Here is a 15422-nt window from a genome sequence, read left to right on the forward strand (position 1 = left end):
TTAGTGTGGAGGCACAGACTGAGAACGATGCCGACATCACAAGCCTCTTGGAGGCTTCTCATATTTCGACTTCCGTTGCGCAAGCAGTTGCAGTCCCACTGGTCACCGCGACAACCACCGCAACGACCGACATCATTGGTGATTTCACGGCAACCACCGCCGACGCCATCACCACACCCGCCGCCATCACGTCTCCTGAAGTCGGCATCGTCCAGACTGAGGAAGCCGTCATGACGGGGACCGAAGTCTGCGACGCTCTGCCAGGGATGGAGCTTGACGAGGGCTCGCTCGCGCGACCCAACTCAGTGAAGGTGGACGAGGAGGTGAAGGAAGAGGATTCACGGATGGAGGAGGCAGGTGTCGATGATGAGGGTGAGGATACCGCCATGGTCATCCCCGACGCCGGAGTAGAGGGTCCCCCTGCCGCGATGTTTGGCTCCATGTCAATGTCCGGCACCCCTTTTGCTTTCGGTGCCGTTCAGGATGATGTCAATATGGCATATCCTCAGCAACAGGATTTCGAAAACGTCGAGATGATCGACCAGGGTGTATTCGGCAATACTCTGATGCCGCCAGTGGGGGGTTACCCTTCCCTCCCTTCTCAAGAAGGTGATATGAGGTTTCACGAAGCTGACGTGCGGATGGTTGAGCCCGCACCCCAACCGTTCGACTTCAACGCGTATGAGGGTGTGAACTACGTTGGTTCTGGTGAGCAGCAGCAGCAGCAGCAGCAGTTTCACCCAGAACCAATGGACTACCACCATGATGTCGAGGCCTCTTCTTGCCAGCAGCCTCTTCCAAACAACTTCGGTCTGCAGCAATCGGCGCTGGATCCGTCCCAGCCTGATGATCAATACTATCATCAGGTTGGCCAGCAGCTCGCTCAGATCGATTTCGGCCCAGACAACCAGTCCCAGCTCCTGTCCGAATCTGACCTGACTTTAATTTTGGACGAGTATCTGAACTGGTCAATGTCGCAAGCCCAGTTTGAAGAACTGGTAAGAGAGGTCGAGCAGTTCGCCGAGAGAGAGACCCCGGGCGCATGGTCGGGTCCGGACTCTCTTATCGACCCTGCCCTATTCGCACTGCCGACAGACCAAGCGACCGACGACGTCCCAGCTGACGATGTGTCCCCAACCGCTGCTTGCGCCGCGGCCCCCATCCAAGCTGCTCCGTCACCGCAAGGCGAGGAGGTAGTGGCGAGCCCCCAAGAAGAAGAAGAAGAAGAAGAAGAAGAAGAAGAAGTGGGTGCGTCTGCGCCAACAACAGCAACCGCAGCACCGGTGGTGACACCCCTCCCGGAGCAGGGGATCAGCTACTCCTTCGCGGAGTACTGGTCCGACGTGGCGTTTGATTCCCCGGATGAAGACGACCACGTCGACGACTACGTCCCAGTTCCCGTCGCCCCAGTGCTGCGTCAAGAAGTCGAACGCCGCCGTCGGGAGCCCCGCTCCAACGGCTCGACTTCTGTTGAAGTTCGCGCAGACGACAGACAAGATGTGGTGTCCGCCGAACCCGACAGCTCCTCTTCTGATGAAGAGTCTGTCCGGCAGCGCGTCGCCCGTCGACCGATGCTCGTTCCCCGTTTGCGGGGCAGCGTTGCGGTTCGACAGGCTGTTGCCGAGCAGGTTCGCGCGGCTGGTGAGTCCTCTTCTGCGCCCCCGCAGAAGAAGACACTCCAGGAGGTGAGGGACCGAATCGAAGCAATGAGGCGTGCTGGCACGTCGAATTTCGCGTCTTCGGACGAGTCGGACGAGGACGAGGATGATTCCCCTCCCTCGTTTCCCATCCCATCTACCACCACCACCCCCAACTTCCCATCTGAGGGGTTAACAACACCAATTTCCGAGGAACGAGAGCCTGTCGCTGAAGGGTCCAGTGGCAGCGCCGAGGTGAAGGAGGGACAGCCGGCCGGAAAGCTGAAGCTGAAGTCCAGTGAGGTGGAGGCTCACCAGGGCGAGGAAGCCGAGCTCAAGGCAGCTGTTGCGGAGGAGGAGGAAGGGCACGGGAACATGGCTCCCGGTACCGGGCGGCGTCGAAAGCGAGACATAGGAGATTTTGGTCACCAGGAGATCGAATATGTGGAGCTTCCCGACATCCCCGTCCGCGTCACCGAGGGCCGCCGGATCTTGTCTTTCAAGAGGCGGATTCCGGGTGTCCACGAGGAGCCCGATTGAAAAAAGAAAACCGAAAAAAAAGGACGAGAGAAGGATGGTGAGATGATATGAGACACACATGCTGGGACGTTGGCTGGCTATTTCTTTCTTGAGATACTTCTTCATGGAGTAGGGTAGGGCAGGTGGGCTCAAGATATGGTATGGTTTTTTATTGCCTGCCGCAGCTGTCGTCATCACCCCAGCCTCTGTGTGTTCTCCTCTGTCATGGAAGAGTACTTGGGACTATCTACCGATGCTTGACTCTGGTCCAGCCGCTTGTTCCCCGACTTGTACCACCACTTGTACCATCGCTTGTACCAGCAGCTCGCACGTCCTCAAACCCATCTTCGAACTCGTCGCCCTCGATATTTTCCCATTCCAGCATCGGAGCTTCGCTCGCCAGTCGCTTCTTCAGACGATCAGCCAACTTCAGCGGCGCGTGGATCTTGAAGTTTCGGACGACTTCCACGCCTTCGGCACTCGTCAGCGAGGTGTGAGCCGTCCCATGCGACCAGCGACCAATCATTGACTTCGGTTTTGTCACATCGCCACTGTCCCCATCCCTTGGACTCCCGGCTGGTGGTGTGAGCGAAGATGGGAAGGTTGGTTCGAGAGACCGGCGGTGGAGTTGATCACCAATGAGCAGCCGCCACAGGTTGTGTCCGATGTTGCAAACATCGTCGTACGATTCCCTGTCCCCGAAAGACACTCCTTGCGATGCACACAGCCAAGCAACATCATGCGCCAGCAAACCAACGCCCTCAAGGAACGCAGAGTACGTGTTTGGATCGTCCTTTGCCAGTGTCAGGAGCGCCTTTTCGATGAAGAGCGGACGGGGCCGTGGATTTCCAGATTGTCCTGACATGGCTGTTCCGGGGAATGGTACATCCCCATGGTGGTAGGAAGAGTTCACCGAGAATATTGTCGGGCGAGGGTAGTCACGATGAGGGAGTGTGATTTCCGCCGGCAGCCGGATCGCCAGATAATGCGAGGCCAACACGAGAATGTGCGCCACATGGGCAAAGACAGTCGATATCACTTCGGGCGACAAATCTACCATCATCAGTCAGCCTTGGACATGTTTTGCCAGCTCGTCAGCCTCTCAGCACACTTACTATTCATGGCATGGAGGTCAAAGATTTCGATACCGCCAATTTCGAACCGCTTGGTGCTGCCCTTCTTGACCTGGCGCAGCCCATACAGCCTGGCAGCTTCCTCACACAAGAAGGCTCTCGTCGCCGCCATCGTGTCGGCACTGCGATTCCATTTGTACCTGGTTCTGTGGATGGCTCGTTGCGTCTCTTCCAGCTGCCTGCTTCTCCTGGCTTCGGCACCAGTCGACACAGCCTCAAGATCAGATCTCCGTTGGGCGAGCAGCTTCTTCTTATCCTCGATCGCCTTTCGCGCAGCATCAACCTCGCTTCTCAACTTGTCGGCCTGCGCGATGATCTCGTTCGTTCGCTCGACTGCAGCTGCCGTATCCGACTTGAGCGTCTCCAGCCGGACAGCTTTGTTGGGGATCTGTCCCGTCTCGCTGGAAATGGCGGCATTCACCTCGCGCTCGAGCTGGTCTGTCTCAATAAGCGCCTTGGTGTACTCGAGACGGGTCTCATAGAGACGGTTCCTCGCATCCACGACACAAAGGAACGGCCGGTCCTTGCTATGGTGGCCGCGGTGGCAAATGTCGCAGTTTATTTTGGCTTCCATTTTTGCGGGTTGCAAGACAGAAGAGTTGTGAGGTCTCGGTCAAACAATCAAAGGCGAGCGAGGGTCTTCTGTTTATGAATTCACTTGTTCGGCGCTCGAGGTCCTTTTGGTGGCCCGCCAAAGTACAAGACGTGCTTTCAGGGAATCGAAGAAGGTTCCATTGTCTTCAGCAGCTTGGAGTTTCTAGAAGAAGATGAAGGATGCAAACAAGCTCGGCTGACTCGAAGCTTGCTGAGGTCACCTGCACAGATTCCAGAGTCTCACAGTCACAGCAGAGAAAAAGAAGGCTGAAAAAGAAGCTTGATGTCCTCGAGATCGGTGTTCTGGTGGTACAAAGTCCAAGTCACAAGTGCGCCTCCCAGCTTATCGGTCCCGCGTCATCGTTATCGCACGCTGCCACCAGGCACCTGCCCCACTCCCCCGCCAATCAAGATCCCTGTCTCTCTGGCTGCTTCTCATTCGCGACGCGCTTTCACCTTGATCTCTCACAGACAACTCACCAAGCGTCCATCTGCTGCAGAGGGACAGGCACACCAATAATTAGCCAGTGTCGGGCACATTGGGATACGGGATTGATCTTGGGCATCCAGATTTCATAGGGAGAAGCGGGGTTAGAACTTTCAGCTTTGCGCTCGCCTCCTGATTCGCGAATGAGCATCACCATCATCTGAAAGGCAAGCGGCAGTCCCGCTCTTCTTCTGCCTTTCATTCATTCTGTGTGTCCTCAGTTGGAAAGAGCGAGCACCTCACTCTCCTGCTTCCATCTCCTTCTATTCCTATCGAGCTCATCTCAGAGGGGTGCCTTCCTCAGCGGCTTATCATACTCAAAAACAAAGAACTTTCTCACTCGACATGGCAAGCGCGACAACTCCAACCGCCTCACCCCCAAAGCCGCCCCGCCACGAATCACCAGCCAAGAAAGCCGAATCGCCCCTTCCATCTCCTTCTCTACACTCGGAGCAGGCAGAATCAGACATCCTACCTCATAGTCCTCTGAAGTCTGTGGCCTACAAGAGGATGGCAGATACTCAGAGCAGTATCCCCAAGCCGCCAGGCACCACCAGAGTCGCCCAGGTCAAGACACCAGAACCGCGCATTCTCAAGGAGCGTTCCAACGGGAACATCGCTGAAAGATCGCCCAGCACACCTGGACACCTGGCGCCTTTTGACTGGGAAGAATTTGAGGCTCGCTATCAGGAGGCTCTTGCCAAAGCGAACGGGGAGGAGCAAGAGTTGTTGGCTGAGTTTGAGAACCTGATCAAAGAACGTTTACTCGTCTCATCCTTTCATTTGATGACCATGAATAACTAACGTCCCCTGCAGTTCTTCAATGTCTGGGCATCATCAGCTTCCGTCCATGATACCGAACGGGGAGTCAAGCGACTTCAAACAAGAGAGCGATATGTGAAGATTGCTGAGCAGAATTTGGCGCAGAAGAAGAAGCACCGTAGGTTTGGCTGGAATGAGATGGTCTTTGGACTTTTCACTAACACGTTTCCACAGTCACCGAGGTGGTGCGCGCATTTCAAAGTGCCCTGGCGCTCCTGAGTCAGAACTAGACCGGTCATCCAGCAAACACTAGCAAAGCGGATGATTTGATGACGACACGAACATGTCTCTTCTTTCGGGCAGCAAGCAGCATCACATGACATTGAGGACAGGCGTTTCGGTTGGGTTGGGTGGTTTCTAGCTGTGAGGATGGGGCTCTGGTAATACATGATTCTTGAGCAATTCCAATCAAGTTGCTCCAACAAGTCCTTCTTGCTCCCCTCATCCACCAGCAGCCAACAAGAATCACCAGCACTTTCTGGCCAGTGCATTTTATTCGATTTTCATCAAAAACATCTCGAAAACCCGCCTTGCCAGCATCCACCATTACTTCGACTGCCCAAGATTGGGTCGGGCGCAGCGCACGTGATCACGCGCGCGACCGGCCAAATTCACTCTCTTGGCAGCCAATCCACCCATTCTCAACGCTGCTCATTCTGCTCACGCCAAAATGGCGGGCACGTCAATCCAGGTCCCGACAATCAGTCAGGTATGTCTTTGTTGTCTGTTTCTCCCGTGGTGCAATTCAGTCGCTAACACTATCCTAGGCTGATATGTTTGCCTTCCACGAACAACATTTCGCTCAATTCGCGACAGATCACTTCCACTCCCAATTCCTCCGACCTTCCCTCGATGACCAGGAACCCATCCCATCCCATGAACAAGAAGAAGAATACTATTACGAGGAAGAAGAGGACGATGGACTCGGCTACTATCCCGACGGCGTCAAGCGCACCCTGACCGACGAGCAAATCGCCATCTTTAGACACTCGGAGCTCGAGGCTCTGCGTCGCGGCAGACAGCCTCCCAAGCCGCAAGGGGTCACCGCCACACTGGCCGAAGACCTCTCCGAAGGCGAGATATCATCGCCGGCGCCAGTCGTCACCGCAAAAAAGAACAAGAAGCGGAAGCGCAACAACAAGAACAAGAATGTCGGAGAGCCGCCGATGGATCTGCGCAAGCGAACATGGGACGTGGTAGACAAGGGCCTTGCCAGCCTCGACTACGGTGAAGAAGAAACCCAGCAGCCAGCACAAGCCAGCACAGCACAGCGTCGTCAGATCTCATACGACGATTGAGACACAGCCATCCAGTCTCTCACTCTTCACCAAGTCAGCCAGTCGCTCGACACGCCAAACAACGACAATGAAAATGTAAGTTGCACCATTTCCTTCCCATTCTCTCACACTTTCATGATGAGATCAATCGTATCGTCATCCTTAGCCGGAAATCTGGCCGGGGTGGTGGCCCTGTTCCCCATAGAGCTTGAGTCACTTCTCTTGAGTTGGAACATGTCGAATCATAATCTTCTCTCTGACAATCATCGTTCACACACCACATTATTATTCTTCACTTGTCCGGATAGCTGCTAACGACTGTTCTCAGAAAACAGAAAAACAACGAAGAATACGGGGAAGAGGTGTTGGACATGAAGGAATACGAGGAGAAGTGGAATGTCAAAAATGATACGAGAATTGGTGGAGAAAGCCAAAAGGAATACGAGAAGCAGCGGTGTTGGAGGCGTTGAGGTGATGAAGAGAAAAGGTGACGAGGAGAAGTGTTGAGAAGAGAGGAGCGATGAAGGGGAGAGGCGATGAGGAGACATGACGAGAGGTGATTAGGAGGCAAGGTGTTGGGGAGGGGAGGTGTTGGGGAGGGGAGGTGTTGGGGAGGGGAGGTGTTGGGGATGGGAGATGGCCATGGTTCAAGTGGTGGAAAGGGGAATGGTCAAGGGAATGGAAAGGGAAATGGTCAAGGGAATGGGTCAAGGGAGAGGGTCGTCATTGAGCAATGGAGTTTGAGGTTTTACTGTGGGAATAGGAAAGGGCATGGCCTGGAGTTTTGGAGTTGGTGGGAGGATATTTTGGAAAGTTCACGCATCAAAAAAAGATGGTGGACGGGGAGGCAAGAACCTCAAGTGGTAGTGATCAAAAAATACCTTGGCCCACCAACCTTGTGAATAGCTTGCATGTTATGTGATGGCGAATTGTGATGTGTGACTATATGTGAGGTAACATGAACAGTCTCAATTTATGCCTTGGTTGCCTCCAAAGTGAAAAAATACAAGAGTGTGTGAGAATGCGTGGGAGCTGGCGGTGAACTTGGACGGAGCGGTTGTCGTCTTGATGGCCTTGGACAGGTTGAAGAACGCGAGATTCGGATTCATCCTTTAGCCCTCGTCTGCTTGAGAAATCGCGGATTGCTCGCAAGTAACTCTTAACCCGCTTTCTTCAACTACCTCTTGTAATGATGATAAATAAACTTCGTTAAGATCTGAACAATACCCATAACGTAAACCAAGAGGAGGTCGTCTTCATCCCATACATCACTGACACGAACCGAAAACATATAGAAGAAAGACACTTGGTATTCCCTCAGTATGTATCTAACTTTGCGATCCCCCATCATACCAGTACCCAAAGCCCAAAAGAGCAAAAACGAGTCCTAAGGGGTATATAAAGACCTTTCCCATCCAGCCCAACCCATCCAATCCCACCATCCCATGAAACCCAGCCCTTGATATCCCAACATCTTTATTTCTCCCCAGCCCCAGCCCCAGCAGCCACTGCCGCTGCAGCCCTCGACCCCCTAGCCAACAACCTCTTATACAACTCCAACATCCCCACATCCCACCCCTTATTCTCCCCCCCTCCTCCCACAGTCTGTACACACCCACCAATCTTCCCCCTCAAAAACTCCTCCAACTTGGCAGTATTAAACTGCTCCCCGTACACCATCCTCGCCTCTGGCACCACCTTGACTTCCAACCCCTCCCCCCCCTGCCCCCCATCCTCAACCCTCAGCCTGATCACCGCCTCCACCCTCGTCTGCAACGGCACTAAAACCAACGAACTCACCACCGCTATCGACCCATCATCATTCACGACCGTCGTGGGAAACGTCAGGTTGAGCAACCTGACATAGTTCGCCACTGTGCAAGACTTGTCCCAGCCATCTTTTACAATTTGAAGAATCGTCTTGACGTTGGTGGTGGGTTGAGGTAGGGAGCGGATGCGATCCCGAATAGACTGCAAGAAAAACTCTCGCTCGGGGGTGAGGGGGGTGGTATTGGGTTCGCGCTTGTCGGCTATATACCACAGGTCGATATTACTCTGCGGACCACGCCGGTGGTTGGGTTGGGGAAAAGAGGCAATGTCGAGGACGAGTTCGATTTGGCGCTTGTACGTCAGGGAGATTTTGGTGCCGGATATGTTGGCGAGGGCCCAGCCGGTCGTTTTTTCGATTTTGTCGGTTCGTGCTGAGTGGTGTTAGTATGATATGACTGGAGGCAATGGCAAGGGGGAAATACCTTTGAGTTTGCTGATTTCTTCTGATGACCAGCCCCGGCATTCCTCCCGGATTTTGTCTGCTTCTCTAATATCACCCAGGCACTGCTGTTTCTGTGCTGTCAGGGCTTCAATGCCAGAGTTGGAGTCCTCAAGCTGGGCTTTCAGCTCGGCAATCTTGCGCTGTTTCTCCTCGAGGCCCTCATCAAGGGAGATCAACTCAGCACGGGCCTCCTCCAGCTCGGCAGGGTCACAATCGGCCATTTCTTGAGCCACAGTCTCAAGGTTCTCATGCTCCTTTTCCAGCTCCTCAGCCCGCTTGATCATATCAGGCAGCACCGAAGAAAGCAACTCCTGCTGCCTGGCCAAAAGCTTCTCATCATCATCCATCCCCTCCGCAATCTTGACCAGACCCTCCTTCAGCCCATCCTGCAGCTTCATCCGCCATTCATACCACATCGCCTTGCTCAGCAGCCTAGCATGCGTCTTGACGTTCTTGAACTGATTGTCCATCAACACTTTGAACTCAGGAGTAGCAGTCATGTACTCCCTGAACAGCGGTGGGTTCTCCTCAAAAGTCTCCGACTCAATCTCCCTCACAATCCTCCGCCCTTCACTGATATATTTCTTCAGCTCCCGACACGAGTGCTGATACAGCTCCAAAGTAGGCACCGTACATGCACCCGCAACGACACACTTCTCCAAAGACAAATCCTCCTTCCCGTCCGCCGTCAAGCTCAACCTCGTCTCCCCCGGCGCAACAGTATGCCTCCTCTTGGTGGTAGTCAACTCCATAAACCTGATACTTGTCAAGTTCAAAAAATCCTGCAAATGTATCCGATCCCCATCATCATCATCCCTCCGCACAAGCGCATAATCATCCCTCCGCATCAGCGCATCCACATCCCCCGTGGCAGTGTGATCATAAAAGTTAATAGTATTCGTCGCCTGATCATCAAAAACCGACCTAAGCCTCCCCTGATGATTCGGCGTGCCCGCCACCCTGACAGGTGAACTAGGCACAGCCGGGGTGATCGTAGCAGTATCCTCCTCCCCTCTGGCAGCACTCCTCGTCTTCCTCCCGGTAGTAGTCTCAGCCTTAGTCGGCGGCGACCCCAACCTCACATTCTTCACCGGGCTCCCCTGATGTCCTTTCAACCTCTTCACCCCATCAATCACCTCCGAATCCTCCTCCTCATCATCCACATCCAACTCGGCCGGCCTCTTCCCCAGCAGTCCCCTCGCGCTCCCTGGCATAAGACTCTTCCTCCCCGCCAACGGGTTCTTCTTCTTCTTTGTCGGACTCAGGTTCTGAATCATCTCTCTAAGATTGAGCGTGATCTCACGGTCACCGTCCGCCTCCCGCTCCAGGATCCGCCTGTTATTTTCCCTTTCTGCCTCATCTCTGAGTTCCTGGTCGACTTCCGCTTCCATGGCGCGGGGGTCGGCAAAAGCCACGGTGCGACGGGCGCTGCTTGGCTCGCTAGGCACAAATTCAGCTGCTGAGTCTTGGAGGGAGTCCCTACGATCGAAGATCTCGGCCACGCGTGGTGAGCCCAAGCCAGGTCTGTCAGCACCGACGCCGGAAAGGCGCCTGCCTTGGGGTGTGAGGACCACACGGGGGGTGCTGATGCCTGTGCTCGGGTCTTGGTGGAAGAGCCTCCCCTTGCCGACGGAGCGAGGTGTCGTTTTTGGTGGTGAGGCATCACGGACTGGCGAACTGCTTCCAATCATTGAGGGGGGTGTCTTGGTAGCAGGGACAGTATTCCTCGCAGGAGAAGGTGTCTTTCGTGCAGGAGACTCTCTCCTCGGAGGGCTCCTCGTGGGTGAAGGCGTCCTTCTTTCAGGGAAGTCACTTGCTGGGGACTTCCTCGTGTTTCGAACCGGTGAACTTCTGACAGGAGAGCTCCGAACCGGTGAGCTATTACGGGCCAGGCTCTTCGCAGGCAGCTCTTTCTCGGGACTTCGCACAGGAGAGCTCTCGAAAAGAGGGGCGCCAGGCATGCTGTGACGCAGACCCTTCCCTCGGAATGCAGAAAGCCCCAGAGTATCGTTATTGTCTTGGGATGCTGTCTCCTGTGTTGACGGCGTGAGAGATGGATACACAACATGTGGCTCATCAGCCTCCAGTTCCATCACCCTCTTGGCCGCTGACCGTGCCTCTTCAGGTGAGGCAGGCTTCAGGATGCCGCCTACCGCCATGGTCTCGTCCATGGCCATAGTCTGTTCAAACACATCGTCCTCTTCCTGTGGTTGTGAAGTAGCCAAAATGCCGCCGACAGCTGCAGTCATGTCCATATCCATGCCGTCATCTTCGGCTGCCAGAGTTCTTCGGCGGCCTAGAGCAGAGCCTGCATTAGGGGCACCCTTAGATAAAAGCCCACCAATCGCAGAAGTAAACTCCATGGACATGTCTTCGAGCTCGTCAATGTCCGTTGCGCCACCGATAGACATTCTGCCTTGTCGGATACCGCCAACTGCCGTGGTAAATTCCATAGTTTGATCACCCAGTTCATCGGCATCCTGCTGCAGCGCAAGTGGTTTGACTGATTTCCGCCGATTTTGGGCTTGGGCCTTGGCAAAAATCCCACCGAGAGCCTTAGTCACGTCCATCGACATGTCCTCATCCATATCCATTTCCACATCTTCATCCTGGTTGTTGCTCTGAGACCTTCCTGGCTGTGACTGAAGAATACCACCCACGGGTTTGGTCATATCCATACCCATATCGTCATCCATGTCCATATCAATCTCGAACCCTTGATCTCGCTGTTGTTGAGCGTCAGGAGTTGGTGGTGGCATATGTTGGCGGATAATCTGCGTGGTAGTCTCCGTCTGAGATAGTGGCTTCCTCCCCCAACCGGCAAACCCAGCAATAACCTCTTCATCCTCGTCAATCCGTTGAGTAGCAGCAGCGCGCTGTTTCGCGAGCCGCAGATTCTCGTCCAAGCTGTCGGTTGAATTGTTACTGTCAAACGCAGACACGCCGGAGGTCATGGATGCGACTGAAGCAGAGGTCATTTCTTCGGCTTCTACAGTCATAACGGTGCCGTCGTCATCCGAATCACTAGAACCAGACATTTCCTCCGTCTCCACCTCATCGATATCGTCGGCATGTTCCATGTCGGAATCGTACACGGTGGAAGCGATGGTATCGTCGTCCCCGTAGAGTGACCCCACGCCCGAACTCCGTCGTTGGTTTCGTTGGTGCAGTGCTCGTTGATCGGCTGGAGACTCGGCATCATGGTCGTCGATGTGGTCTGGGGGTGTTGATGGAGGGTCTGAATCGGGCTCTTGGTGATGGTGCGATGCCGCTGTAGCGGTTGTTGCATCCTGGTTCTCGTCCACTACTTGGAAGGTATGTAGTGTCGCCTCAGCAGCAAAGGATACCCGACGGTTGGCCAGTGACTTTCTGCGCGCCTCTCTCCTATCTTTGATCTCCTTCTCAATCTCGGCCCGTTCTCTTTCCTCCCTTTCCCGGGCTGCAGCTTGTTGTTCCTCCTCAGTTCGCAGCGCTACCTTTGTTCCGGCACTTTCGTTGCTCAGGGGAGCTTCTCTTGGTTTGAAGGTTGGAATTTCTGGAAGGACGGGGATCGTGGGTTTCAGAATTGATCTTGGTGGTGGTCCAGATGGTATGACAAGGGACTGAAGACAAGTCAGTCAAGCTCGGATGTTTACCACTACAATACATACTGCTCTGCGGTTCCCATTCCCGTTCTTCAAGATGTCGAGACTACCCGGGCCCAAACTCTTGCTCCTAGACTTTTTGCGAGTGGCCCCAATAGCGCTGCCAACGTCAAGTGTTGCATTCTCTCTGTCGCCTCTTGAAGGTCCGACGCCAATTGACTTACGCGACCGGCGCGTTGCCGGCAACGTGGCATCGCCTTGCGACGACATGGCTACGAATTGGTATATCGCAGGTTGACCGAGATTATTATGGTGCCTGGCGAAAAAAACTTCAGGCTGATGTTCATGTGTGAATAGATGGTGGTGGAGGTGGGACGCGACCCAGATGGGCTTCTGGGTTGAATTCTGGAAACCCGCGTCACAGGGGTGACATCTCATCGCAGAGGGGCACTCTGTAGCTGTTGACCCTAGCCATCTGCTGCCATTGGCCAGGCTGATGCCCAAGTAAATAAACCCAAACCGTCGAGTCCCACTCTGCCTAAAGGTGTGGCTAGTGATGGCGGCGCCTTGCCATTTTGACCCACATCTGGCGCACAGCTGGTGTGGCTGGTGCCCATCACACTTTTTGGCCCTCCCAAAAAATCAATCACCAACTAGCAAAATTCTGGGGCCTCGTTTTGTGAACTCCGACCGACCACCACTCCCACCTCGACAAAAGCACATCTTCGGCCCACGCCAGAACCAACAAGATGGCTACCGAGCTTACCGTCCAGAGCGAGCGTGCTTTTCAGAAGCAGCCGCATAGTGAGTTTCTCTTCTGCGAAAATAAGCCTGCAACCAAAGTCGAAAAAAACACGGCCGAATTGGAAAGTGGGCGATAAGGAAGCGATGAAGCTGACCCGTGATGTTCTCCAAAAGTCTTCCTCAACTCCAAGACCAAGGTCAAGACCACCAGACCTGGCAAGGGCGGCCGCAGATGGTACAAGGACGTTGGTCTGGGTTTCCGCACCCCCACTGCTGCCATTGAGGGCCAGTACATCGGTACGTGATATCACCGAACAGACAAGACGCGCTCGCTCCTCCTCTTCGAAATCATGATCAACCACCGATTTATTCAACTGAACGAAACACGATAATCCTTCGACGATGACGAATCCTGCTGCGACTGCGAGAGGAGGGGCGAGAGCGATATTGCGAATATGGGACCGAAATTAACTGGCTTCTCTCTGCAGACAAGAAGTGCCCCTTCACCGGCCAGGTTTCCATCCGTGGCCGTATCTTGACCGGCACCGTCGTCTCCACCAAGATGCACCGCACCATCATCATCCGTCGCGAGTACCTCCACTACATCCCCAAGTACTCCCGTTACGAGAAGCGCCACAAGAACCTCGCCGCCCACGTCTCTCCCGCTTTCCGTGTTGAGGAGGGCGACCAGGTCACCGTTGGCCAGTGCAGACCTCTCTCCAAGACTGTACGTTGCGACCACCCGACATCGATCCGAACGATTACACGGTGACTGACAGATTTGGGATTCTAGGTTCGGTTCAACGTTCTCCGCGTCCTTCCCCGCACCGGCAAGACCGTCAAGTCTTTCCAGAAGTTCTAAACGGTTGGGTTTCGAATTCCATTAGGCATATCTGGCGTGGTTTGCTTTGAGGGCTTGGGCTTTTTCGAGACAATTTGGGACGGCCGGCAGGAAAATATGAACAAGCGATGAACTTATTCTCTTTCCGGGAGGCGCGCACATTATGCCTGATTTCTACATGTGATTGTGGAAGTCATAGGAACAGTTCTGAAAAACTGAATTGAAATCCGCCAATGAACTTGACAACAGCACAAGTCTGGCTATGATACCCAAAAAAAATCGGAAGATGACCGACCCTCTTGGTTTGCGGATTTAAACGACTTGGACTGGCCTGGCCGGAGCCGTGGGGAAAAAAAAAACCGAGTGCTCTCCTTGGGGGGGAGTGAGTCCGCGCATAGCTAGTGATCCGCCTGAATTGATGTCATGAAAGTAGCCGTGTCCTGGAACTATCAGCGTGCTCGTGAAAGCCAGAGGAAAGTGCGTGAACGATCAAGATTTCAGCCACACCCAGTCGTCAAGGTGCTTGATAGCTGACCGGCCGGTCGAATTGGAACAGTAGAATGGATCCATGCTACTAATTTCTTGGATGGTGCCCGTCTGCTGAAGAGTACTCTCCTATGTAGAAGGATGGTATACATTGATACTAACCCTTTGTCAGAAACCGGCATTGTTAAATAGTATCCTAGAAAGCCTCGAGGGGATATGAAAACTCGTTGGATGGAAGGTCCTGAGCAGCAGAAATCAATACTTGATATGATATGTCTGACCTGTTCCGAATACATAAACACCAACAGCTTTAACACCACTTGGCACATAAATCGTCGAGCCTGTCAGTCACGTCAACCCCAAAATATCTTTTTGGTCAAAGTGATATCAATTATCATCCCCCTCTTACAAAACCCTACAGAAAAAAAGCTACCCACCTACGCCTAACCCTCCTCAATGGAAAAAAACCCCTCCTCCGTTTTCAGAACCAGATTTCTCAATTTCCCTAGGTAGTAATTCCCATCCCAATACAAAAACAACAAGTACACACATCCTAACAAAACGTTATTCTAACCCCCCCATCAAGACCCTGCTCACCCCTCCTGAAACGCCTCCCCAAAAGCCCCTCCCCCAATGTCATCATCCATCACCAAATCATCCCCCTCCTCCCCCCCTCCAACCCCCACGCTCCCACTCTCATAACTAGCCAGCGCATCCCCCGCCGTGTCCAAATCTCCCATCGAACTAAAGTCGTTCCCGTCCGGACTGGCCCCAAACCCCGATCCTCCTACCACACCCATCCCCGGCGTCGGCGCAACAGAAGGCGGTTTGCTAGGCGGGATGATCCCCCCTCCCGTCGTCGTGGTAAAAGGAGCACCTCCCCCAGGAGGAACAACAACCCACTCCCCACTTCCCGTCCCCTGATCCGGTGCCGTGGTCGTGGTCGTCGGGAGTTGTGGTTGTTGCAGTTTACCAGCATCCTCCATCTTTGTATCCCCCCCCGCACCTTCTCAACTAAAACTATTA

General features: G+C 54.0%; 7 protein-coding genes across 7 annotated transcripts in view; 4 read left to right on the forward strand and 3 right to left on the reverse strand.

Moving 5' to 3' along the window:
* The window catches only part of PODANS_1_11670 (uncharacterized protein), a gene marked incomplete at both ends in the record, with an annotated part of 2403 nt that extends 226 nt beyond the window's left edge, over positions 1-2177 (forward strand). Inside the window, one exon of the mRNA XM_001908799.1 lies at positions 3-2177. Coding sequence (XP_001908834.1) covers positions 3-2177 — 2175 coding nt within the window. The remainder of the gene's footprint in view (positions 1-2) is intronic.
* Positions 2178-2403: 226 nt separating this feature from the next.
* PODANS_1_11680 (uncharacterized protein) lies at positions 2404-3863 on the reverse strand (the record flags this gene model as incomplete). Its single annotated transcript, XM_001908800.1, has 2 exons — positions 2404-3209; positions 3272-3863. The coding sequence occupies 2 exons, from the start codon at positions 3861-3863 to the stop codon at positions 2404-2406; spliced, it is 1398 nt and encodes a 465-aa protein (XP_001908835.1).
* An 852-nt stretch (positions 3864-4715) lies between these two features.
* Positions 4716-5422, forward strand: PODANS_1_11690 (uncharacterized protein; the record flags this gene model as incomplete). Its single annotated transcript, XM_001908801.1, has 3 exons — positions 4716-5138; positions 5187-5310; positions 5367-5422. 3 exons carry the CDS (start codon positions 4716-4718, stop codon positions 5420-5422), a joined length of 603 nt encoding a protein of 200 aa, XP_001908836.1.
* A 428-nt stretch (positions 5423-5850) lies between these two features.
* PODANS_1_11700 (uncharacterized protein) lies at positions 5851-6490 on the forward strand (the record flags this gene model as incomplete). The annotated part of the gene is made up of 2 exons (XM_001908802.1): positions 5851-5901; positions 5960-6490. Coding segments are annotated over 2 exons (582 nt in total), but the record flags the coding sequence as incomplete, so codon positions are not given.
* A 1455-nt stretch (positions 6491-7945) lies between these two features.
* Positions 7946-12763, reverse strand: PODANS_1_11710 (uncharacterized protein; the record flags this gene model as incomplete). The annotated part of the gene is made up of 3 exons (XM_001908803.1): positions 7946-8670; positions 8722-12343; positions 12392-12763. 3 exons carry the CDS (start codon positions 12761-12763, stop codon positions 7946-7948), a joined length of 4719 nt encoding a protein of 1572 aa, XP_001908838.1.
* Positions 12764-13074: 311 nt separating this feature from the next.
* Positions 13075-13931, forward strand: PODANS_1_11720 (uncharacterized protein; the record flags this gene model as incomplete). The annotated part of the gene is made up of 4 exons (XM_001908804.1): positions 13075-13129; positions 13244-13366; positions 13558-13796; positions 13863-13931. 4 exons carry the CDS (start codon positions 13075-13077, stop codon positions 13929-13931), a joined length of 486 nt encoding a protein of 161 aa, XP_001908839.1.
* A 1058-nt stretch (positions 13932-14989) lies between these two features.
* Positions 14990-15136, reverse strand: PODANS_1_11730 (uncharacterized protein; the record flags this gene model as incomplete). The annotated part of the gene is made up of 1 exon (XM_001908805.1): positions 14990-15136. One exon carries the CDS (start codon positions 15134-15136, stop codon positions 14990-14992), a length of 147 nt encoding a protein of 48 aa, XP_001908840.1.
* Between the last annotated feature and the right edge of the window lie 286 nt (positions 15137-15422).

The sequence above is a fragment of the Podospora anserina genome, chromosome 1 (genome assembly GCF_000226545.1).
Source record: "Podospora anserina S mat+ genomic DNA chromosome 1, supercontig 2".
Taxonomy (NCBI): Eukaryota; Fungi; Ascomycota; class Sordariomycetes; order Sordariales; family Podosporaceae; genus Podospora; species Podospora anserina.